General features: G+C 45.2%; 1 protein-coding gene across 14 annotated transcripts in view; it reads right to left on the bottom strand.

Moving 5' to 3' along the window:
- Rpap2 (RNA polymerase II associated protein 2) overlaps positions 1 to 25478 on the bottom strand; it is a 78469-nt gene that overhangs the window by 19537 nt on the left and 33454 nt on the right. For 6 of the 14 annotated variants that reach the window (XM_087582752.1, XM_087582750.1, XM_087582751.1 and 3 more), the window contains 3 exon segments: positions 24766 to 24860; positions 23192 to 23272; positions 14273 to 14341 (listed from right to left, as the gene is read on the bottom strand). In XM_087582752.1, the coding sequence (XP_087438878.1) occupies positions 14273 to 14341; positions 23192 to 23272; positions 24766 to 24860 (245 nt within the window). 14 annotated transcript variants of the gene reach the window in all.

Consider the following 25478-nt stretch of genomic DNA (forward strand, 5'->3'; position numbering starts at 1 on the left):
CCTCCTGCATTCTGAATTGGACCAGTGGTTAAACGTAACCATGGTGAAGCAGTAGGTCTCGCTGTTCACTAGTTGCGGAGACACTGACATGTAAAGGGAATCTTTTTACAGGTTGCATTCACAGGCGACTAACACGGGAGGTGAGGTTGTGACCCGGAACATGAGCTTTCAGTACAAGTCAGACACGTACAGTCAAGCGTCAGCCATAGAGCTGCCAGATGCTTGATAAAGAGAAATGGTACACGATACGATGAGGCCACATCACTGGTCATCTGGCTGGGAAGTCATGAAAGTAAAATAAAAATAAATTTATAAATAAAATAAACAAAAAATAATTTGTTCTTAGAAAATTTTGTGCATGTACAGTGTATGCTGACCACTCTTACCCCTACCTCCATCCTTCCCAAAACCCTCTCATGTTCATGTCTGTTCATTTTGTGTTGTAGTTCTCTGAGTTTGATTAACTTGGGCTGTCTGTGTGAGTGTGGAGTGGGTGTGGAGTTAACTGTTAGAGCCTCCTGGGCTCAGTACAAGGTACACAACTTAAATAGAGAGATCTCTCTGCCTCCAGGAGCCTGAATACTCGGTGGTTCACAAGTAGAAGGGCGAGCCCTGTGAGCCGCTCCTGCTCCCATGTCTGACTGTTGACAGGCTGTCCTTGTGTGGGCCCACTGTAGGTAACTGTAGTTGTTGTGTATTAACCACTGCAAAGGTTGTGTCCAGAGAACGGCATTCCGCAGGCCTTCACCCTAACTTACAGCTCTGCATCTTCCTGGACCTCCTCTGTACTGTCCCAGAGCCATAGAGGGATGGACGGCACAAGTATCTTGTGAGACCTGGGCCCACAGTCACTGCATGTTCTCTGCATGGCAGGAGTGGGGTCTCTGCCTAAGTGGCGGCTGTTTTCTGTTTGTTTTAATCCCACTATACAAGACATGGTTCAGTAGGTAAGAGCATGTCCTGCTTGTTCTTCCAGGAGCCCTGAGTTCTGGTCCCATCACCTACATTGGGCACCTTACAGCTGCCTGTAATTTCAGCTCCAGGGGCTCTAATGTTCTCTTCTGGCCTCAGTGAGCAATCAAACATGTGTCCATGCATACAGACATACATATACACACGAATAAACAAAATATAAAGAATAAAGCACACGATCAGGGTTAAGCTTCAATGAAAAGACAATAGCTGGGAGGACAGACGAAACGGACACACAGCAAGCAGTTCTATTCAGGAAGGCAGTCTATGCTGGTGCATTGCAGTCACAGTAGGAATCTCACAAAACAGACTATAATCCCAGTGCTTGGGAGGCAGAGACTAGTGGCTCTGAATTTGAGGCCAGCTTGGTCTGTCCAGGAAGTTCCATACCAACCAGGGCTACATAGTGAGATCTGACTCAAAACAAAACAAAACTAAGTCAGAATAATCAAATATAGGAGGTAAAGGGCAAGTGTGTTAGCCAGAACTCTTCAGAGGAACAGAACTTAAAGAATGAACCCATCCATCTGTTCATCTGTCTGTCCGTCCATCCATCCATCCATAAATAAAGGGAACTTATTAGAATGGCTTATAGTCTGGTTAGTACAGTAACAGCCGTCTATTCGTTGAAGGTCCAAGAATCCACTAATTATTCAGCTCACAAGGCTGGATTTCTCACCCAGTCTCTTGAAGACTCTGGAGTCTAGAGTAAGTAGGCACTAATGCCAGTGGACTGCCCAGTGAGAGCAAAGGCAGGCAGAACCTCCTCCTCCCATGTCCTTCAGATAGGCTGCCACCAGAATGTGTAGCCAAGATTAAAAGTGACTCTTTCCATCAAAAAAGATCCAGATTTAGGGTGGGTCTTCCTTCTTGAAATGATTTAATTGAGAAAAACCCTTCACAGGTGCACCCAGCCACTTGGTTTTAGTTAATTCCAGATGTAGCCAAGTTGATGACCAAGAATAGCCACCAAGAGAAAAAGAGCCCCCGCCCCTAACCACACTTTTTATATAAGGTCTCACTGTGGTCCAGGCTGGCTTTGAACTCTTAGCAATTCTCCTGTCCCAGCCTCTCTAGTTCCCACTGTGCCTAGCAGTTTTCAATGCTGGGTAATTAGGAAGAAACAAAAGAAATAGGGGTTGGTCATCTGAAAGGGAAGATAGGTTTGATCTAGACTTTGAGTCTTGAAGTGCCTGAGGGATATTCAAATAGAAATGATCAACAAACAGAATCTCATCCATCTTCCAGGGGAGATATCAGAGTAGGAGACATAATTCTGGGATGAGGTCACACTGAAATACTTGGCTGAGGAGACCCATTTTTTCTTGAGGTAACTCCACCATCTTTTACCAAATATATCTGCTGTAACTCCTTTCTGCATGCATGAATGTGCATGTGTATGAATATTCATGTGTGCATATATGCATGTACAGTGAGTGTGTGAATGCAGTGCTCATGTACAGACCCCAGGAGTTGGTCCTCACTTTGCATCTTGTTCAGAGGCGGTGCTTGTCTTCTCACCAAGGATGCTGGCCCATGAGCTTCCAGGAACCGTCTTGTCCAACACTGGCATTACAGACACTTACACTTTAAACCCAGCTTTTTACATATGTGCTGAATTCAAACTCAGATCCGAATGCTTGCATACAAGTGCTTTTACCCACAAAGCCATCTCCCTAGCTTCTTGGTCTCCTTCTGGAACCAATGTCTTGCTATTACTTTCTGAATTTTTGTCCCCAGCAAAACTGCAATCCAAGATCAATGCTGCTTTTTCCACACCACAGGGTGCCTGTAAACTCCTAGGGCAGGGTTAGGAGGGAGGGAGGGAGGGAGGGAGGGAGGGAGGGAGGGAGGGAGGGAGAGAGAGAGAGAGAGAGAGAGAGAGAGAGAGAGAGAGAGTGTGTGTGTGTGTGTGTGTGTGTTGTGTGTGTGGTGGGGTGTTCATCTGGTGACAACACCACAAAGCCATGATCTTCGGCCTCATCAGAATTGTATGTCAGTCTTCTGTGGCTCTTGGTCAGCTCCTTGTCTGTACTGAGGACCACTGTTGTTATTTTTATCCAGATCCAACCTCTGTCCCCTGGGAGAACTGTCTCTCATCCCACTCCACTGAGAATTCAAGGTGTCTGTTTAGAAATTTCTCTATGTAACCACACCACTGTCTACCTGACGAGAACAGCTACACTGTTCCCCACTCGGGCTCTTTGCTGCTCATGTCCCATGACTGCGTTTTCAGGCTACGCTGCCCTAATGCCTGCCCTCGCTTCTAACTGTTGCCTGTGTAATGGCTCCTCACCCATGCCCTTAGCTGAGTTACCAAACCTGACCTCTTTCTAAAGCTGCCACGGTGAAATCTCTCCTATGCTCCTTTTAGGATAAATGTGTTTGTTTAGTGCGGGTGCCCAGCTTCTGCTGCATTTTCAGTACTCAACAATCTGACCCTGACCTATGGCGTAGAATACACGAGCCATTCCCAAGCCAGCAGCCAATGCCCGGCCTTGCATTTAGAACAGATGCAGATGATCTAACAGGAGAGGGAAAAGCAAAGACTCTACCTTGTCTCTCCTTTGACTCTTACATGCTGGGGAACTGTGAACAAAAAGGTACAGAATGGACGTATTTGATTTCATCTCCAAGAACAGCGAGATTTTATCGTTAACTACGATGATTGGAATGAAGTAAACAAAACAAACGTATAAAGTTAACAAAGGAAAAATTCTGGCAAGTTCTCCATACATTTGGGAATAATAATTTTTCTTTTTATAGTTTCATTTAAATTTGCAAGACAACTGACTAAATGGATTTTACAGAAACTAAAGAAACCTTTTGGGCTAAAGTAAGCACTTCTATCAGGCCCTACTAACATCTGGTAGATACCTTTGTGCCGGCCATCCTTGTCTGCCTTCCAAGTGCTGTTGACCGTGGGCATGTGGCACCACCACAGAACCAGACAATCCTAGCAATGTTGCTGTTAGCATCTGCTACTGAATGTAAAGAATTTACCAAAGGCTGGCCGTGGGGGTGCACATCTGTAATTAGGAGAGCAGGGCAGACTGAGGAAGGTTAGCCTCAGAACAAATGAACAGTTCTCTAGAAGTATGCTCACTTATTTTGTAACCACAGACCTTAAAAAATAGGGCTGGAGAGATGGCTTGGTGATATAAACGTGCTTGCTGCTAAACCTGTCGACCTGAGTTCAATCCCTGGAACCCACACGGTGGAGGAGAGGCCTTGCCTGACCTTCACAAGCTGCCTCAGCAAAGATATGCCCCAGCGCTCAGTCATTTATGGCCTAGGCAATAAAAATTTAAAAACCCTAGGTGGATGAGGATGTATGTGTTTTTAGTTTTTTAAATTATAATTTATTGATGCATTTATTGTTAGGGGTGGGGCCTGGCTGTGCTGTGGGGGTCCCACAACTTGCAAACACTCCATCCATCCATTCATTGATTTATTCAAGGAATAGTTCCTGAGTTCAGCTGGGGGTGAGGGGTGGCATCAGGATAGGAGACAGTAGCAACTGCACTGAGCAGAGGTTCCATTTCTGTAAGAACCTGTTTCAAATCGCTCCACTGACTATAGACAGTGTTTCCCCATTTAGTACTATTGATGTACTGTCCAAACATAACATGGATAAGCAAAGTCTCTCATTTTTACAGAGACCTGTGTACACATACACGTCTTTCGTCTCTGGTCTAGTAGGCCATGGGAAGCAGAAGGGCATGGGAGGTAGAGATCAGAAACATGAGAGCAGAGTCACCAGGGTTGGACACAGTTGTATAGGCTACCTGTTTCATATTGCGCCTTAGTTTTCCCAGGGCAGATCACCCATCTGGGGCAGGAGGAGAATGAAGTGGAACCACTAAAGAAATAAGAGTGAAATAGTGTTTGGATGCAGAAATACAGTTTATCATATTTTTAATTCAATTTAATTTGATTGTGTGCGTGCGTGTGTGTGTGTGTGTGTGTGTGTGTGTGTGTGTATGTGTGCGCGCGCGCGCGCGCGCGCGCTTAACCCAAACCCAGCTTTGTATACCCAGGACCAACATTCAACTCCACTAGCCCTACTTCTTCATTTTTTAAGATCTTGAGTAAACCTTTACCAAGTAACACTGACTTCAAGTCAGAGAGAGAAGCGTCAGGGAGATGGGGGACAGCGCTAGGCTAAGGGATGAAGAGGAAAAGAGAAAGAGGCCTCTGGTGACCTTCCCAGTCTCTGACAAGGCAGCCATCTTTTCAGAGTATGGCTTTACTCTAGTGTGGACTCCAGCCATCGCACAGAGCTGTCACCATTTCCTTCAGCACCCCTCACTCCTGCTTCAGCTGGATATGAGGGATGTCACCTTCAGCTGCTGTCTCATTAGAAACAAACGCTGCCTCAATAAAACCTGAATTCAGTCGAAGTCCTCACACGTCCAACGAGAAAAATGACAGTCAACGAGGTTGAATAGTTTGTGCAGCTGAATTCAGGGCTTCACGACTCTTGTACACATGCTGTCTGAAGGGCAACTGAATTACATTGAATGAAATACAGCTCACTAAAAGGTAATCACACACACAGTTCTATTAACTCTATCGTAGGTAAGCTGAATTTGTGGTGCACCCTTGCAATCCTAGACCTGGAAGACTTGAGGCAGCAGGACTGCTGTGAGCTGTAGGCAGCATGGCAGCCTGGGCCACAGAGTGAGAGGATCCCAAAACACTAAACAAAAATTTACCTTAGGCACAAAGACAAAGTCACCAAAGTAAGAAAGTAATAGGTAGATAAGGCCAGTAACGTGATGGTGTTGGAGATCAGAGGGGACAGGTAAGAAAGCATGCTGGGGACATGCCATCATGGGCCTGCACTTCAGAGCTTTATCTGGAAAATGGAGATAAAAACTTTGATTACAGAAGACCACAGCAGCCAAATAAAATGAAATGTTTTTCTTCTAACAGATGGCTCATGCCCAGATGATGTTTGCGTTTAAGGGTTTAGGATTACCTATTAATAAGGAAACCAGGGTGCTTCCCACTGATATTTCTAATTCAAAAGAAACAAGTCCTTTGTAAATCACTGTGGAGCGATATATTACATGTGTGTTTGTTTAAGGGGCTGGGGTGGTGTAACTTTAGAACTTTATATCTAAATCCTGTTTGCAGCAGGTCTGTAAAGCAGCTCTGGATGGGCTCCAGCAGCCTTTCCTCTGAATCCCTGCTCCTGGGTAGTGCTCACAGGACAGCGGGAGCTCTGGCTTTCTCCTGCTCAGGGTGCCTGACCAAAGCAGGATCAAACCCCACACAGTATAATCTCTCTACTCTGCTAGTGGCGATCCCCACAATTGGGTAATACTACCTGTAAACTCGAGGAGTTTGTTCAGACAGGCAGATGCATTAGGAAAACCAGGGCCTGGCCACGAAAACTGAGGCTGTGATTGGTTAAGACCACTGCTATCTCCCATTATCCTCGAAGCTGCTGGAGCCTCCCCTCTTGAGGAATCTTGTGTGTGTCTGTGTGTGCACATGCGTGTGTTTATGTGTTTGTGTGTGCTGCCAGGAAGGGAACACAGGGGCCTCACACACTGGTAATTTTTAACAAGGATTAAAGATAGCAGGTTTGGAGACCCTCTGCAATTTATGGATAAATAAAAGACTAAATTATAAATTTGCTGGAGATGTGGGAAATTCTAAGGAAAAAAATCTTTGTAGAAAGTAGGCTTTGGTTAGAAAATGTAGTGTTATTCCTTCAGAAATTATCTGGGTTGGGGGTTAAGGAAATGAATGAGCAGGTAAAGTGCTCTCTTAGAATGTCTGATGACCGAAGTCAGATCTTGGAACCATGTGAAAAGCTGTACAGGAGCGCACATCTCTAATACCAGGACTTCTACTCAAGATGGGTAGCAGAGACAGGAGGACTGCCTGCCCCAAAGACTGTCAGTCAGCTAGCACACTCTTAATTGTCAACCCCTCTAGAATAAAAAATGTCACGTACATCCAACATCCAACAGCACAGGGCAAACTTCTCATTCCACAAGAGAAATGGTATACACAGAGGAGGAAATGGGTCAAAGCAAGACTAAAAGACAGAAGGACAAACATGAAGTCCTACAGCTCCATGTCCAATCCACCCTAATACTGTGTGACCCACAACAGCTGCCCAAAGTTTCCCTGGCTGGATGCTCGCTTATGGGATAGCAGTATCAAAAGTCACTGAGGACAGACCTTTCCCTCTCAAGGTTCAAGTCCCACCTCCTGTGTCTCGGGAATAGTAGACAAGCACAGAAGGGGATGGTATCACAGCTGCGCCTTTCTTAAAATTGCTGACACCAGCTGAAAGGACAGCTACAGGTTAGACAGAAGGCAGAATGAAGGGAGACATCAGAGAAAGGCTATTTTCTCCTGGTAAAATAAAGCTATTTTATAGATGTCATTTTTAAATTCTTCTTAACCTGATCTGATAACAGTTTCTGCTAAAAATAATGGCATCTGAGTTGCATCTTTGACCCTAGGCACCCCAAATTGCCTAAGACTTATTTAAGTAAAGAACAAAGACACAAGCTAATCTAAGCAAATTTGTCAATTACCTACACAGGAAAAGGCCCCCGGAAAGCTGCCTCTGCAGAGATGGCAGGAAAATAGTAAGAAGTCTATTCAAACATGTACAATGGGCATAGCGTAAAATTGGATACAATCGGGTACATTGGGGCCTTCTGGTTGCTGTCTACTCTGATGCCTGACTGTGTCTCATGTAATTGTCTAATAAACGTTGCCATCTGATGGCCAGCCAAGGGGACATAGGACATCCCACTGTGCCTGAGGTCTCAGCCTCCCAGTCTCAAGCAGTTCCCTCGTAGGGGCTTCTTGTAGAGAACCTGGGAAGGCTATGCTTGGTCTCCTACGCCTTCCTTTGAAAACCTAATGGGAATGTCCAAAACCTCAAAACGCTTGCATCCTGCATGCCTGTGACACCAGCAGGAAGGTCCCCCATGAGCTCAAGCAGTAGCCAATCCTCTGAATCAAGGATTCAGGGGTTGCCTGGGTCAGCTTGGGAAAGCACTTTCCTAGACTGTACAGTTTTGGCACCTGGTGGCTTTCTTCCTAAAAGAAATTTATATGCTGGGGCCCGCAATGGGTGGGGTTTGGTATCTTTTCTCTCTGTCTTGAGAGTGCCTGGCTACTTTTCATGGTGTTAATCTTATGAAAACTGTCCGCCTCACTCCTTTACTGGGTAGACAGCACTTTTTATTAATCCTTTGTTCCTAAGCCCCTTGCTCCTGATCCTTACTGTTAGGATTGGCTAGAAACAGCCACCAGTAACTATGCAACATTATCACACTGTCTCAAAACTTCCCACTACGTTAGTCCTTCATTTCTCAGTTCAGCACAGGACACAGACTCAAAGCAGATAAATCCTTTGCCAGGACATAGTAAGCACGGCCTTTAGTTGAGTTCCCTCTGGAACCTCAGGAGTCTGGCCTCTGCCGGCCCACTCTGGTTGGAACCTCAGGAGTCTGGCCTCTGCCGGCCCACTCTGGTTGGAACCTCAGGAGTATGGCCTCTGCCGGCCCACTCTGGTTGGTGTTTTGGTCTCTGGATGACCTGAGAGTTGTTTATTTGCCTTTGCTTTCATCCCTGTAGCAGCTCCTGTACCCTGCTTCTCCAGTGTTTTCCAAACTGCTGCAAACCAGGTAAACAGCGTAAGAGCCACGTCACCCGGCGTAGTACAGCAGCAACCCCACTTCTTGGTACCAGTATTTTGTGTTACTTACTACTACACAGCGGTTACACAAATACCTGACAATTAAATGGAGGAAATAGATCTTTTTTCTCGGTTTTAGAGAGCTTATTCCAATATGGTTCAGAGGACACGGTAGAGCAGCAGAGTCCACAGCCTGGTGGCTGGGAAGCAGGAGACGGAAGTGTGCTGGGAAGGACCACCCTGCAGGACCTATCTGCCTACTTTCAGTCAGCTACAACCCCCAAAGCTTCTTTGTGACTTCCCCAAACAGCGCCACTCGCTGGGGCAAGCATACGACAGACCAGGCTGTGGAGTACTGCACGTATGAGTACCTATGATGACAACTGGCTTCGAGGATGAGATAAGCCCCGTGTTTAGTCTCTGGAGCCCCTACACGCTGCCAGGGACTGTGTGAAATGGTGCAGCTGTGGCCCGAAAAAGCTTGGCAGTTTCTCAGAAGGTTAATCATAACCCAGCAATTCAACACCAGTGTACACCACTAAACCGAAAACATGTCCCACAAGAACATGCCTCAGAGCAGAGATAGCTGAAATAACTCTCACTGATAACTGAGTACTGACGGAATATTATATGGTCATGAAAAAGTATTGTTACATGCTGTGACATGGACAAAAACTCTAAAAACATGTTAAATGAAAGAAGCCAAACATAAACAGGTATGTCTTCACTGATTTAAATATTTAGAACAGGTAAACAGAGAAATGGTTATCCCACTGGGTTGTGAGTCAGAGAAGTCAAGGCTGAACTCACATGAGGTTTCTTTTTGCGGTGACAAAATTGTTCTGTTATTAGACAGTATGGACCACTGTATACTATAGCAAATATATTATAAAATCCAGAACTGTCTACACATTAAAATGGGAATTTTATCTCAAGAAAAATCAGTTATAAATATTCCATATTATAAAATACAAAAAATACTGCCAAAAGTCTAATATAGTCTCAAAAACCAAGCTTGATTTGAATGGTAGAGAGAAGTGGGATCCAGGAGCAGTTCCAGGAACCATCTACTTGTTCTGAGGTGTGTGCACGGGTCTCTATGAGGAGATGAAGTGGGAGGGAGGAGTGAACGCACAGCTGGGAGAGGGTAAAAGCTTTAGTCTCAGCTTTCACTTGTGCCCAGGAGCCCCAGGGAAGGGACTCTCCAGTGTACCTGTCTGATGACGCCTTAAAGTGACTGTCTGCATCCTGATGGCTTTTGTTGAAAGACCATGGTCAAGTTGAGCTTGTTTAAAATACCATTTCCCAGGACTTACATGCTAATCCCTGAACGATGGGAATACTCAGAGCTTTTAGAGGGAATAAACTATTGAATGGTCCCTGACTACACACAGGCCACAGTTCACTGGAAACAGCCAGTTCAGATAAGTAAAGTGAAAGCAGACAGACACTTGGAGATGGCCTTGAAAGCTTTCCATTAGAGAGCACCAAGGGCATCCACGTCGGAGCAGCATGTGTCTGTCCTGCCTGGCGGAGGCTGCCCTCTCCTTTATCATCTTCTCTGAGCAATGCAGACAGGACACTCATTTCTCCACTGCACAATAGGTTCCAAGGAACACTGAAGTTTCACTAGTGACACAGACGGGACACTCATCTCCCCCCTTGCACAGCAAAGGTTCCAAGGAATACTGAAGTTTCACTAGTGACACATACGGGACCCTCATCTCCCCCCTTGCACAGCAAAGGTTACAAGGATCACTGCACAGTTTCAGTTGAGGAAACTTGACTCCCTCTCCTGCCACATGGGCTGTACACATGGGACTCAGCCTGTTAGACTGCTGTGTGGGCCTTTTCCTTGGCTGCCAGCTTTGATCAGGACCGTTCCCTAGATTTCTCGCCAGCATGGCACATCTATAATGACAGTTATAGATAAAGTCTAGTCTATAGTTACAGACTAGAATGGCTTTAAAGACAATGGTGGCTGACCTATGACAACTTCTCAGACACTGTACTGTGAGCATACAGGTCTGTCATGCCTCTGCTCTTGGCAAGACGGGTACTACGAAGAGGAAAAGGAGTGTAAGGGAGCTACGTGCCAGAAGATGCCCTTGATAAACACAGTGTTTCCTAATTTGATGTATAAACAAACTATATATGTTAATAGGTTTATCTAATATAATATAGAGGTTCTGAAATGCAGAAAAGCTAATATATACATGTATATATATGATATATATATATATATGTTTATTAAGAGTAATATATCAAAAACTAGTAAGAACCCAGTATTTTATTTGGGCATATTTATTTGGGAAAATTCAATTCAAGCTATATTATTCCAATGTCCAGCCCTATCCAGAGAATAAAGTATGGCTAAGCTCAACTAGAAAAAATTATTACTTAGGGTAAGAGTGCCAGACAAGTGCAGGATTCTGAAACCAGCTGAAGAGGGTTCTTTTGACAAGCACACTCGTCCACAGCAGCAGAAAATGCCAGGTCTTGAGTTTTCACACCAGTATTGAAGTGTGCAAGACACTGCTATAGAAAACCATCTTTCCTGGTGACTCTTGTATTCAATGAACATTAGCAATAAAGCTTTAATATTCAAAGAACTGTAGTATATTGCTATACTATTTATTACACAAAATTATAAATATCTTACTGTATAAGATAACTGGAGTAGTATCTTCTAAAATATGTACTTATTGTGTGTGAGTACTGGTGTACACACGCCACAGCATGTGTGTGGGGCCAGAGGACAGCTCTCAGGCGTCCGTCCTGACAACGTGCGGAATCTGGAGACCTAAGTTAGGCCTGAGTGCTGAGCCCTCTGCAGTCTGTGTACCCTTTCTCAGTAACGACAGTCGCTCTACAGAATGAGGCTTGGTTTTGAGTATGCATTTTAGAGATGCCTACAGGTTCCTAGTAACCCTCCTTGAACATCTGCAAACAGAGTTCTGCGAAGGTCTCTGAGGAGTGCCCAGGGGAGACTTTCAGGCCTCCTCCCAGTTTAGTGGCAATAACCTAACAGCTGAAAGGAAAGGTCACTTACACAAACTGTGCCTGATTCCCCTTTGCTGAGCTGAGCACATCATTGGCATCTGAGCTATCTCCCCTTTCTGTGGGAGGCTCTCTGTCTAACACTGACCCTCATATCAAGGGCAATGCAGTCCTCATCTTCATCCAACTGTATGTAGGAGGAAGGTGCGAGAGTAGACCAAATGTAATTACACCCTGTAGAGGTGAGTGGGATTCACTCTAAATATTTACATCTTTATTTAAATATTTAAAATTCTTAATGAAGTATTTAAGTTCTGTTCCTAACATGCTTAGTAGTAGTTATTTTAGGAGGACCGGGTTGTGGATGAAAGGGGCCAACAGCTAAGCGACAGGTTCCTTAGGGTAATGTGAGAGGGTCCAAGGGGGCTTTCTGAAGAAATGAATGAAATAATATGTACCCAGATGGAAGGCTTGAGAGCTAATGATAAACGATGACGAGGGACACCTGAAGCCTGAGGCTGTGGTGCAAACGGACTGACGGAACGGTTAAGGAGGTCCGAGGGAAAGACACAAGATTTCAAGAATGAAAGCCTAGCAAGTACTTTGGAACATGGGATCTACAGTGACCCAAGATTTTCAAAGCCAAAGGACTTACTCCAGACATGACTGGGCTGTGTACGAATCAAAAGGCTCAGTGGCTGGGAAGGTTGGCTCTACCTATGGGGTCAGGACATAAGCGTGACAGAGGACAGAGTGGTGCTCACAGCTACGATCTTAAGACTGTACACGGGAAACTAATACAGATAAAAAGCATACAACTGAATCCTGTGGCTTACTTTTCCAAAGAGTTGTTACACCTAAACCAGAAGTCAAATGGTGCAAAACGGCACTAGCTAATAGTGTCAGTATCTTTCGTTACATGGTATCCATATTAAAACAAAACATAGGTTTTCTTATATGTTTGTTATAAAGTATTCATGTGTGTACATGTTCATGTGTATATATGGAGGTCGGAGGTTGGTTTTGGGTGCCTTTCTCAAATGCTCTCCACTTTATTTTCTGAGGTAGGGTCTCTCCCTGAGCCAGGAGCTCATCAATTCGGGTCAGCTGGCTCACCAATGAGCTTTGGGGTCTCCTTGTCCCCCACTCACATGCTGGAGTGACATGCACACAGCCACACCAGGCTTCTATGTGGGTTAGGGTCACAAGTGTAGGTCCTTATGCCCAGAGTCTCGTTTTCACAGGGAATAATTACATGGATTTTATATTATATTTTATTATTGTGTTTCTCAACACTCCCTCCCCCCAAAGACAGGATTTCTCTGTGTGGCCCTGGCTTTCTTGGAACTCATTCTGTAGACCTGCTGGCCTTGATCTCAGATATCCACCTGCCTCTGCCTCCCGAGTGCTGTGATTAAAGGTGTGAGCCACCATTGCCCGGCTCACTCTTCTAATTGTTAGACATTTTGGAGATGTGGCAGTAGTTTAATACAAAGTAAAGGCCAATGCGTCTTCAATTTCAGAAGCAAGAGTCTGAGATCACTGTTCATGCCTCTAACATGTCAACCTAAACACTGCTTCCCCCTCAGTGTAATAAATTACCAAAGTAAGTTAGATAGTTGTCTATGGGCATTTATTACCAGGCATATGATACTGTGGGTAAGCATAGTTATTGATATTTTCTGTCAATGAACAAAATATTTACACATTTCATAAAGTAGAAAACCTTTTAAAAATTAATTATATATCTTTCATGAACTGCCAATTCAACTGGAACACTGAATAGTAGAAATAACAAAAGATTTGTTCTTAGGGTTGATTAAAAATTTATATCAGAGCATTCAAGTAAAGTTATTTTCTGTGTTCTGATTTAATGAATCATGTAAGTTGTATCTGTTCGGGCGACACAGATTCCGGCTCACTGAAGCCTAAGCTAATGCTCCTCACACAGCTTTCCTTGGGACAGGGAAGGCACATGTCAGTCTAAAGTAAGATCAAAGGGAGAGCAGTGCTGGAGACGGCGTGAGCGTGACTGACCCGTGAGCATCCATAAGTTTCCAATTGCCTGTGGGCTTCAATGGCCTAACCAACACCCAGCAGCAGCAGCAGCAGCAGCAGCAGCAATGAGTGAGCCGCAAAAGACTGCCCAATTCAAGCTGAAACACACTACACCTGATACATGGCTTTAACCCTCTGAAGAACAGCCTTAGACACCGCCAGTGGCTTCTTAAGAGCTGGCTGAGTTTTAAACGTTTTATGTCTACTGGACTAGTGTTTACTTAGCTCCTTTAAACCTGTTAATTTTAAAGTGTACATTTAGAAAATAAGACTTATCCACTATTATTAAACACAAACTATGTCCAAAAATGAAATATATATACATAAACAGATGTAGGACAATGAAGTCTCAATAGAATAGATATCAACAAGAAGATGTAAGACTGCTGCACAAATCTTGCATATGGGGGTGTTCTCCGGTAAAAGAGAGATAATATTTATGAGAACTAGATTCTCCCAAGATGGTGGAATTTGGCATTACCCCTTTACATGGACGCTACCTTCTCATAAAAATAGGAAAATCAGGCACAACATAGGAAAATGGCATTCTCCAAGAGTACTTACAGTGACAGCAAGACCACGGCGATTAAAGTCCACTCCACAGGTTTGTGGATAATGTTTCTATTTGATAATCTGAAAGACATCAAGACTTACCTTTGAGTTTTAGTTTGGGGTAAGAATCATAGTTTAATGTGTCAAAGAAGCAGCGTTCTTCACCTGTTTATTCCAAATACTCAGAGCAAGGACCTGTGACCAATGGACTTTCAAATCGGTACTTTTTAATTTATTATCTCATAGTTGTCTTTACTTAACATCTGAATAAAATTTTAGAAAACTTAACATCTACTAGTTTGTCAATCTGGATTTTCTCTATAGTTTAGAAAGAATGTTTTTTTTCTAAATCACAAAAGTCGAGCTACAAAATGGCAGTACAGTATAATAGTCAGCTAACGTGGCCATCAGTGCAGCTGCTGTCACTTACTGTTGTTATAGACTCAATCTTTGGAGAGCTGGTATATACAGAAGGGTCAGTAGCCTCACAGGCTTCTGTAAAGATCCAGTGTTCAAAAGGTGCACACGGCTAGATCAGCTTCCCTTCACGACTAGCCAGCTCTGACACAGCCGAGCAGAGCGGTCCCTCCATGGACGTCTCCGCCTGGTGTCTCTCTCTCTCTCTCTCTCTCTCTCTCTCTCTCTCTCTCTCTCTTTCTCTCTCTCTCTGGTATCACTTGCCAACCTCTTAACCCTGAGCAACCTGGGCTTCTGCCCCACGTCTCTCGTCGTCTGTGCAAACAGTCCTACAGCACCACCTCTATGAGCTGACACTCTCTGTGGTCTGGACGTCTTTCCTGAATTCGCGTCTGTATCAGACTGCATGCAGCATAAGCACGCACTCCTCGTGTCTGGCAGGGGTAGCTGTTCTGTGCTCTGACCAAATCTTTCTTCCTGACTGCCATTACTTTCCTAGGTTTATCAACACCCTAAATGGTCAATGACTTTGTCAGGTTCACTCCTGTTCTCAGGTTTTGTTTTTAGCTTTGACAAAGACTGTTGCAGCAGTGGTAAGTCATTCCAATACATTCCAAACACAAAACGTTCATATCCATGTAAGATGTATAGATCAATCAATCAATCTCTCTCTCTTTCTCATACACACACACAGAACCCCCCCCAACAGACAGACAGACAGACAGACAGACAGACAGACACACACACACACACACACACACACTCTGGACTTAGGCCTCCTGGGGAAGCAGCCAATGCTCTTTACCATTGAGCTGTATCTCCAGCCCCATTTTCAGGTTTCTTAAATCTTTTTGTTTTTAGCATGTACTTCTATGTGTTGAGTCTGTGTGCTACAGCACTTGTATGGAGGTCAGAGTACAATTCTGTGTCTGTGTGTGTGTCTTCTGTCTTTATGTGAGTTTGGAGATCAGACTCCATCAACAGCAAGTGCCTTTTTAGCTGCAGAGCCATCTTGTTGTCCCTGTGCTCAGGCTGTTCTGTCAGATGACCTCAGACAGTCCCAGCTTGATCCTCATCTCCCATCAGCCCTTTCTTTAAATGCATCTCTCCCTGCTGTCTTTCTCCAGCAGATTTTCTAACACCGGAGCTTCTTATTTTGCTTCTCGTCTTCTTGGAAGACATGGAGACTATACTGGACAAGAGAAAGAGTCTCATAACAGTATGCCACACTAAAATGTGCAGACAGCCTTTGACAGATGAGGCAAGGGCTGTTCTGTTTATTTACTGTCTTGTAGCAAACAAAACGGAATCCAGCACATAACCACAAAGAGCTTGAATGGTAGGATAAGGGTGGACATAAAAACGACAAAACAACCTTGTGTGTGTGTGTGTGTGTGTGTGTGTGTGTGAGAGAGAGAGAGAGAGAGAGAGAGAGAGAGAGAGAGAGAGAGAGAGAGAGAGAGAGAAATTGAGATTTTCATTATGTAGCTTTGGGCTGGCCCACCTCTGCCTCCCAGTACTAGTATTAAAAGTGTACACCATTGGGCCTAAAATTCTGTTTTGGTTTTTGTTGTTGTTTGTAAGCCTCTCAGGTAACACATATTTAGTATTTCAGAAGTTCATTTTGTCATTCAGGAAAAACAAGGTAGCACGTGTGCACTCTCTACCACTGTTCCAGGAACTGGAGGAGCACAAGGAGGGGCTGTGTTAGTTACCCTTCTATTGCCCTGACAAAGTACCACAACCAAGGCAACTTACAGAAAAGTCTATGGGGCTTATGGCTTCAGAGGAGAGGCCATGACCACCATGCTGGGAGTGTGGCAGCAGCTTGGCATGGCCCTAGAGCAGTAGCTCAGACCTTACATCTGATCCATAGCAGGAGACAGACAGCTTACTGGTAATGGCTTGGGCTGTTGCAACCTCAAGCCCCCACTCCAGTGACACATGTCCTCTAACAAGGCCACATCTCCTAATCCTTCCTGAAGAGTTCTACCAATCGGTGACCAAGTATTCAAACACGTGCTCCTGGGGCCTTCTCATTCAACCCACCGAGACTGTAATTTTACCTCACGGTATTTCTGATACATTAGTTGGAGAGCAAAGTTCCAATTGTTTTCATATTGCTGATCCATAGAATTTCTACTATATATGCTAAATAAATATATTTACTATTGTCTAACTAATAATTAAAAAAAAAAGGGGGCCAGAGGGATGACTCGGGGTAAAAACACTGGCCACTCTTCCAGAGGGCCTGGGTTCAATTCCCAAGTCATGTGGTTCATAGCCATCTGTAACTCCAGTTCCAGGGGACCCAGTTCCCTCTTCTGGCTTCCCTGGTTATTAGGCTCGCTATTTAAAATGTATACATGTTTAGAACGTGGTCTTGAGTCATCATACATGTAATTTAAAGAGGATTTTATTTCACATCTGCTAAGACAAGAGTCTTAACCTGCTGGGGGGAGCATGCCCTGTGCTATGCCAGGTCAGTGGTGCCAGACATAGCCCAACTCGGGGTGGGTGGATAGGAGTGAGCAGTTCTACTCACGCATGAAAAGTTCTTCAGAGAGCCCTAAATAGCCTCTCAGCTCTGCGCGCTGGAGTCACCTAGGGGGCTTTTAAGCTATACTGCTGTCTGAGCATGACCCTAACTAATCAAAAGAAACCTGGTCTCCAGGGGCCAAGGCCCACATTCGCAGTTGTTAAATGGCTCGGGAATGGCTGTTCTACAAGCTCTTAGTATTGACGACCATTTCAAAAAGAAAAATATTGTTGTTTATGTCAACGCTTTCCCATTGGTCGGTATTGACTGGAAGTTCTCCTCCACAGCAGTCACCACTAGCTATAGGGCAACTTTTCAGAGAAAGCAGGTTATAGATCACAGTGTCCCGTCAGAAGCAGAGGACTCCTTATCCTCGGGAGCACCTAACATCCCTCTGAAGTTAGTCAGACGGATTAATCTTTATTAGAGCTATCGACCCCCTCACAGGTTTTAGAACAAAATTAGAGTATAATTCTATAGTAGCCTGTACTAAGGTAATGTTTACTTTTTGGCTTATTTCTCACAGATGTCTTCATTAAATTTCAAGCATATATAGCAGTAAGACCACATAAAATAAATAAAATAAGCTCTGTATACTCTTTATTATTCAGTCAACAATCATCTTCGGACCAACCATGCTGCACCTCCATGGCCCATTCTTAACTACCACCCCTACTAACCTAATAGCATCCTTTAATCATTTAATTATTGTGACCAATGAAAAAAGTAACTGGAGGGAGTCAGGCTACACAACTGGGATGACGGAAAAAGTGATAAAGTAAGTTTATACATTAAAGGGGACATTAGAGGGAGCTGGAGAGATGGCTCAGTGGTTAAGAGCACCGACTGCTCTTCAGAGGTCTTGAGTTCAAATTCCAGCACCCACATGGTGGCATCTGATGCCCTCTTCTGGTGTCTGAAGACAGTGACAGTGTACTCATATACTCCTATAAATTAAATAAATAAATCTTAGTGTGGGGGATTTGAAAATGAGCCTCTGCGTATCTGCCATCTGTCTGTCAGGACAGAAGCACCACTGACGTGCCTCTTGTCCTTGCTAGCTTCTGTGTCAGAGGAAGCTTGGTCAATAGCATAGGCTGCACCATAGACTCCGTACACAAGCTCTTACAGTAATCCCAGTAGGCCTTCGGGTTTTTCAAGTTTGGTCTGGTGAAGTTACTGCTTTTCAACTTAATACCCTTGGAAGTACTCAAGTGTACTCCAGAATGCTCCCAGAGGTCCCTTTGATATGTGACTGAAAAACCAGACAGATGCTTAGTAGACACCAGCAAAGCTGCTGGCTTAGGGAATGGGAGCTGTAATGCAGTGCCAATGATGCAGGGGGTTCTGGGGTCTGCTCTCACCTGGGCCTCACGTGTGCTAACTGCATGTCCTACCACAGAAGCACACTCCCAGAACACTGCACGCTTCCAACTCTTCATATTCCAGCTTGCTCTTGCGCTCGCGCTCGTTCTCTCCCCCCCCCCCCCCATCCCCCTCCGAGACAGGGTTTCTTTGTGTAGTCTCAGCTATCCTGGAAATCAGACAAGACTGGCCTCAAACTCACAGATATCCACCTGCCTCTGCTTCCCAAATGCTGAGATAAAAGGCGGCGTGCACCAACACCAGCTGGCTTATATGTCAGCTTTCGGTCAATTCTTTACGATAGCACTCCTGAAGTAGGTCCTCCTAACCTGCAAGGCAACTTCCTACCACACGCTTCAGAACACCTCTGTGGTCCTCTCCAGAGCCTATTAAACCTACCATGATTGATTTTCCAGGTTTACTGAGGTACAGTGGGTATAATTATGTCTGTCTGTCTGTCTGTCTCTCTCTCTCTCTCTCTCTCTCGTGTGTGTGTGTGTGTGTGTGTGTGTGTGTGTGTGTGTGTGTGTGTGTGTATTTATCAGAACAAACTGGGCTGACCAGCACTCCTCTCACCTTATGTAGTTCCTTAGTGCATGTGTAGCAGCTCCTCTCTTAGCAAATTCTCAGCCTGGTTAGTAGGAAACATGTGAAAGCAATAAATGTCCCCAGTGTGGCTGCTGATGCTTAAGGAAGAGACTGTACCTGAATGTGTGCTCAGGGCCTAAACACAGCAAGTGGATAAACGCTGTCTAGTGAAATGTCTGCGTAGAAAACCTAAGTTAAAGGAAGGGGTAAATAAGGAGGGAGACACTGGGCTGAGACCACACTTGCCCTTACTCTCAGGTCCTGTTAGGGAGCTCACAGAGGGGTTCCACCCGGTGAGTCAAATCAGATGCAGTGTCATGTCTCCGCCTTCCTCCCCAAGCACATGGCGCTGTGTGCTGAGTCGCCTTTTCCTCTGCTTTGCTAAGATCTGCTGAGTCAGAACTTCTGAGGATACAGACAACGGCGAGCCAACCTGACACGGGTGCTGCAGGAGACGCTGCACGCTCTCCTCAAAGACTGTAGGACAGGACGTGTCGGTGGCAGGATGTATGCTCATCGTGTGTCAGGCCTGTGTCCCATGTCCATTCTCCCACAAACATGTGACCAAATATGCACCTGCACACATGTGTACGTGTACACATAACCCATTACTAATTTCTTTTTTGGCATGGGGAGCAAACCCATGGCCTAGTACATACTAGATAGTGGTTTTTAATACTGAGTCGCACCCCTGGCCCCTCAAAAGAAATTTTAGTTGTCTAGTTCAGAAGCAAGGGGACCAGACAGAAAATCAAGTATGGAGGGCACTGACCTCAAGCAAGGGGTCTCGTCTAAAGCACGGACAGAAGTATAAAAACCTGATTCACACTCTTTCATAATGCACAACCTTTTATCTGCCAAGAGAAGAGGCAGCATAGGATCTACACTTAGGCTTGAAATCAAAACCCAGTGATTAGTTTTATATGATTTGAGAGAGGTTATTTAACCTCTTGCTGCCATTTTTAAAATGATAACACCACTGTTGTTTTGTTTTTCCTTTCAGAAATTAAACAACATAGGTACACTATCAGGCAAATCCTGCATGTTGATGAGAACTGACTTCATGTACTGACATCAATCAGACACTATTACCACTGCTGCTCAAAAGACCAACAGAGTAGACAGTAGTTTTCACCATTAAACACCTCTATTTCCATGGCATGTGCAATAATAATGGAGTGATTCCAGTCACTGTAATGCCACGAGTCAGATGACATCATAGGAGTCAAATGACATCATACGAGTCAGATGACATCATACGAGTCAGATGACATCATATGAGTCAGATGACATCATACGAGTCAGATGACATCATACGAGTCAGATGACATCATACGAGTCAGATGACATCAGGAGCTCCAAAGGAGTAGGAGACAGGCCTATAAGACAGCGTCACGGGCTGGAGAGATGGCTCAGCCGTTAAAGGCTAGGCTCACAACCAAAAATATAAGACAGCGTCACACTCCAGCATTCCACCTGTAAGTCATCAGCACATCTGACTAAAACATTACATATTTAACTGAAAAGCCACTTCATCAATTCTGGACTAGTTCTCATTAGCAGCCCTTTTATAAGACTAATGTTTTAAATAAAGAGACAAATAACTCACACTTGGAGACACAATCATGTGCCCCACAGTGAAAGACAAGGATGTCTTTAGACGCAGAGGAGAACGATGGAAAGAATCACTGATGGCATCTCCCCAGGGTCTTCACTTGGTAAAGTTAGACTGACTGACTGCGTGCAGAGGGAAAACCAGGGGGCTTGGATGTTCTGTGAGATGGTCGGCTGTACATACACACATACATGCTACACAACGGTCGGTTCTAAACTATCTCCTGTCACTTAAGTGCCAGGCCAGTTAAGTCAGGTGCATGAGAACTGAAGGACAGCAGGCCCAGTTGGTGGTCCTGCAGCCGGTTTTCCACCTGGAGCACATGTCGCTGATTAGATGGCTACTGCACACATTTCCACTTCCTCTGAGACCTAGTAAGACCTGAGAGCCTCAAGCTTTGTCATTGTTTAACACAATATTCAAACCTCACTTGGTATATACAAAGTGAACTCTGTTTAATCTACTTTAAATGAGGTCAGGAAACGTGTATGTTCAGGATGAGAGGACTTGCTTAGGTCAGTTTTTGGTAGTGCTGGGGTCAGAACTCAGGGCCTCATGCATGCTAGGCCAGTGTGCTACAGGTGAGTGACAAGTTCCCCTCCTAGAGGACTTATCCGGAGAGCTCTTCTGAGGTGACGTCACCAGCTTGCACAGAACAGTGAGGTGGTATCCACCCACGGTCTGAAGGGAAATGCACAGCAAGCCCTGACAAACCAGTGAAACTGCTACTGTGCCTTCATTCCCTGAGAAGGCAGAACAAAAACGCTCAGTCCTGGGTCTGCACTGTGGACCTCTAACCCAACCTCACCATCACTGTCAACTTTTCCTTTGCATGCACGGCTCTGCCAGGGACATAAGTTCATTCCATCATGAACTGGGAAACAGAAGACCATTCAGCTTTGTAATATTTGGCCCGGACTCTTTTTTACACAGCACTTAATCTTCCAAAGGCCTGTGCCAATCCGAAGAGCACTCTGGGATCCCTGACTTGGCACGATCAATGATCTTACAGTGGTATTATCTCTAGGACAAGTGACAACAACACCGATAACTAGAAAGATCATGCTGTTCAGATTTAGTTTTAACCTTCACTTTCAAATGTGGACATCTCAGTGAGACTGTTCTTAGGTGCACCTTTCATCACCAGGAGACTCAACTGTTTCACTTTCCAAGGTGCAAAATCTTTCTTCTGTCTTTGGAGTTCTCAGAAGTCAGCGTCTTCACCGTTCAGTAAAAGCCACTGTCCTGCACTGCTCACTGCACTCCTTCCTCTATGCTGTCACAGGTGAGGTCATCTCTGAGGATGAGGATCCATCAGCGCTGCTTCTCATGCATTACCCCAGCTCACCACAGAGCTGCTCCTCTGCTGCACACTTTACAATACCACTAAACTCCGCATTGCTAGCTTTGTGTCACAGACGTAATTTGCCTGTGTGTGTGTATGTGTGGGGAGGTCTGTGTGTGTATTTGTGATGTGTGTGTATGTGTATAGGGAGGTTTTTCTTCTTTTTTTCCTTTTTTCTTTTTTCTTTTTCTATTTTTCGGAGCTGGGGACCGAACCCAGGGCCTTGCGCTTGCCTAGCTAAATCCCCAACCCCAGGAGGTTTTTCTATGCATGTGTGAGGTGGTTTGTGTACATATATATGTAAAGGGAGGTCTGTGCGTGTTTATATGGAGGGGGGAGTTTGTGTGTGTGTTTATGTATGTATGTATGGAAGGTTTGTGTGTGGGGGGAGATGTGTGTGTGTGTGTGTGTGTGTGTGTTTATGTATGTATGGAAGGTTTGTGTGTGTATCTGTGTGTCTGTGTGTGTGTGTGTGTGTGTGTGTGTTTGTGTGTGTATGTATGGGAAGGTTTGTGTGTGTGGGGAGGTGTGTGTGTGTGTGTGTGTGTGTGTGTGTGTGTGTGTGTAGGTCAGAGGATAACCTTGGGTTTAGATCTTCAGGTGTTGTCAACCATTTCTAAGTCAAGGTCTTCTCCCTCTGGCCTAGAACTTGCTAAGTAGCCTAGGCTGGCCAGTCAACAGGCCTGCCTCTACCCCCTCAACGCTAAGATTATCAGCACACATCATGCCAGAATTTTCTTCTTTTAAACTTGGCATCAGGGGCCGAGTGCAGGTTATTACGCTCACAAGGCTGGCATCCTGCTGACAGAGCCAGCTCTCTCCAGCTTGTACTTTCCCTCCTAAGTGGAGCTACTTTACAAGCAAGCTATCCAAAGTAAAATGTGTCAGAACTTGAGCCAGTAGGGATGTGTTCAACAGAAACCTGAAGAGGGAACAGCTCTGAGTCTAAGATGAGTCCTCAAAGGTCAGTTACTCTCTCCTCACGCTCCCGTCCACCTGCCACTGCACAAGACAATCAACAGTCAGTAACAGAGAAGGAAAAATTACCACATTAACACTAACCTGAAAGTCTGAACAAGGTTTTTAAGTTCAGTGTAAATATCTCCCATTGTAATCTGAAGAGGACCCAAAAGGCCGGGCAATCTGGGGAGAAAAGAACAAAAGAAAATTATATATGGTGCCTACCTCTGGGGTTTCTACATCCAACAGTGGCCCTGAGGAAGTCTCAAAGGCTAAGCTACCTTGTGATGAGTGAGAAGGAAGTCAAAGTGCCCGTTCACAGGAAGGCCCTGCTGCTTTGGTCTGTGCTGCAGAGTAAGGCCTGTACTGCAAACCCGCACGGGCTGCTGTCCTCAGTCTGTCTGTCTGTCAGCACCTCTAATTCCATAGCCTCACTATGAAAGCACTGTCCTTTGACTAACCTTATCATCACTATTTTCCAACTTCTCAAACAGTGATTAACACACTTTATGTTTTCTTGCTAAAAAACTACAGGTTGGAAAGTTCAAGGTAGATCTCATAGTTCTAGAAAAAAAATCGCAAACTTTTTTGTTTTGTTTTAAACAGAAACAGCAGTTTTTAGCTGTTCCTTGTGACTGGGCTGATTTTAAGAACAATCCTTCCCATTACAAGACACCTCAAGCCAAAGCTCAAGTTGAACTGAGGGAAACTCATGTTCTTGAGTGTGAAACGACCTAGGACCATGCGGCTGTGCTGAACAAGCCAACCAGCTGTGTCAGTGTTCAGTGGTGTGGCAGTGTCCAGCTGTGGCAGTGTCCAGTGGTGTGGCAGTGTCCAGTGGTGTGGCGGTGTCCAGCTGTGGCGGTGTCCAGTGGTGTGGCAGTGTCCAGCGGTGTGGCAGTGTCCAGCGGTGTGGCGGTGTCCAGTGGTGTGGCGGTGTCCAGCGGTGTGGCAGTGTCCAGCGATGTGGCAGTGTCCAGCGGTGTGGCAGTGTCCAGCGGTGTGGCAGTGTCCAGTGGTGTGGCAGTGTCCAGTGGTGTGGCTGTGTCCAGTGGTGTGGCAGTGTCCAGCGGTGTGGCAGTGCAATGTCCAGTGGTGTGGCGGTGTCCAGTGGTGTGGCGGTGTCCAGCTGTGGCAGTGTCCAGCGGTGTGGCAGTGTCCAGCAGTGTGGCAGTGTCCAGTTGTGTGGCAGTGTCCAGCGGTGTGGCAGTGTCCAGTGGTGTGGCAGTGTCCAGTGGTGTGGCAGTGTCCAGCGGTGTGGCAGTGTCCAGTGGTGTGGCAGTGTCCAGCGATGTGGCAGTGTCCAGTGGTGTGGCAGTGTCCAGTGGTGTGGCAGTATCCAGCTGTGGCTGTTCGCAGGGGCAGAGCGCCCTTGGCTTGTTCTCTATTTCTTGGCTGGCTTAGGAAGGTGTGGGGTAGTTTGCTTTTCTATTCTACCGTCTCACTTTTCCCTTTTATGACATTCCTATGTCATCTACAAAAACAATTTATCTAAAGATATCTGAAAAAAATAAATCTTAAAATGGAAAATTTTCAAGTGAGGAAATTCATGCAAGCTTTTCAAATCATTAAAAAATGTTCAGAATTCAAGAATAATATTCATAAATTGCAAATTCATGAAAATACTAAGTTAATTTAAATCTCTTAAAAAGCTAAAATGACATGTCCATACTTACACTTTGCTCAATTTTTCAAGAACAATCCGTCTTCTAATCTGGTTCTGGGAACTCGAATCAATCAGGGGGAAGCTGGGATCACGCTGAAGCTCATTCTGAAAGCAGACAGAGAAATAAACTTGTTTTTAATGACCGGAGCCATAACACTGAGTAGAAACATTTGCTCCTCTAGTGTAGGAAGAGACTTGAGAACTGAAATGTTTAAACCTGAGCATCGGCATACGTCACCATCAGGTGATGCCCTGCTGGCCCCTTTGCCCCCTTTGGAAGGCAGTGGTCTCCTCTGTAAACTACCAAACTCGCTATAAATTACACTTAAGGATTAACATCAGTACTTGTACCTGGGGGAAAGCATTTCTAGGAAAAGGTAAGGTCATTCCAATGAACTAGGAATGAGAGCTGAAAACAAACAGCCAAACCAAACCCACTTCACTTGTTGGCAAGCAGCACAAAGCTAGCAAGGCAGTAAGGAACTGGACTAGACCAGGAGAGGGTAACTCAGGAGAGTGCTGGGCTAGACCAGGAGAGGGTAACTCAGGAGTGTGTGCTAGGCTGAGCCCCTGCAGAGGGTAACTCAGGAGAGTGCTGGGCTAGACCAGGAGAGGGTAACTCAGGAGAGTGTGCTAGGCTGAGCCCCTGCAGAGGGTAACTCAGGAAAGTGCTGGGCTAGACCAGGAGAGGGTAACTCAGGAGAGTGCTGGGCTAGACCAGGA

Source organism: Rattus norvegicus, chromosome 14 (genome assembly GCF_021556685.1).
Source record: "Rattus norvegicus strain SHRSP/BbbUtx chromosome 14, alternate assembly SHRSP_T2T, whole genome shotgun sequence".
Taxonomy (NCBI): Eukaryota; Metazoa; Chordata; class Mammalia; order Rodentia; family Muridae; genus Rattus; species Rattus norvegicus.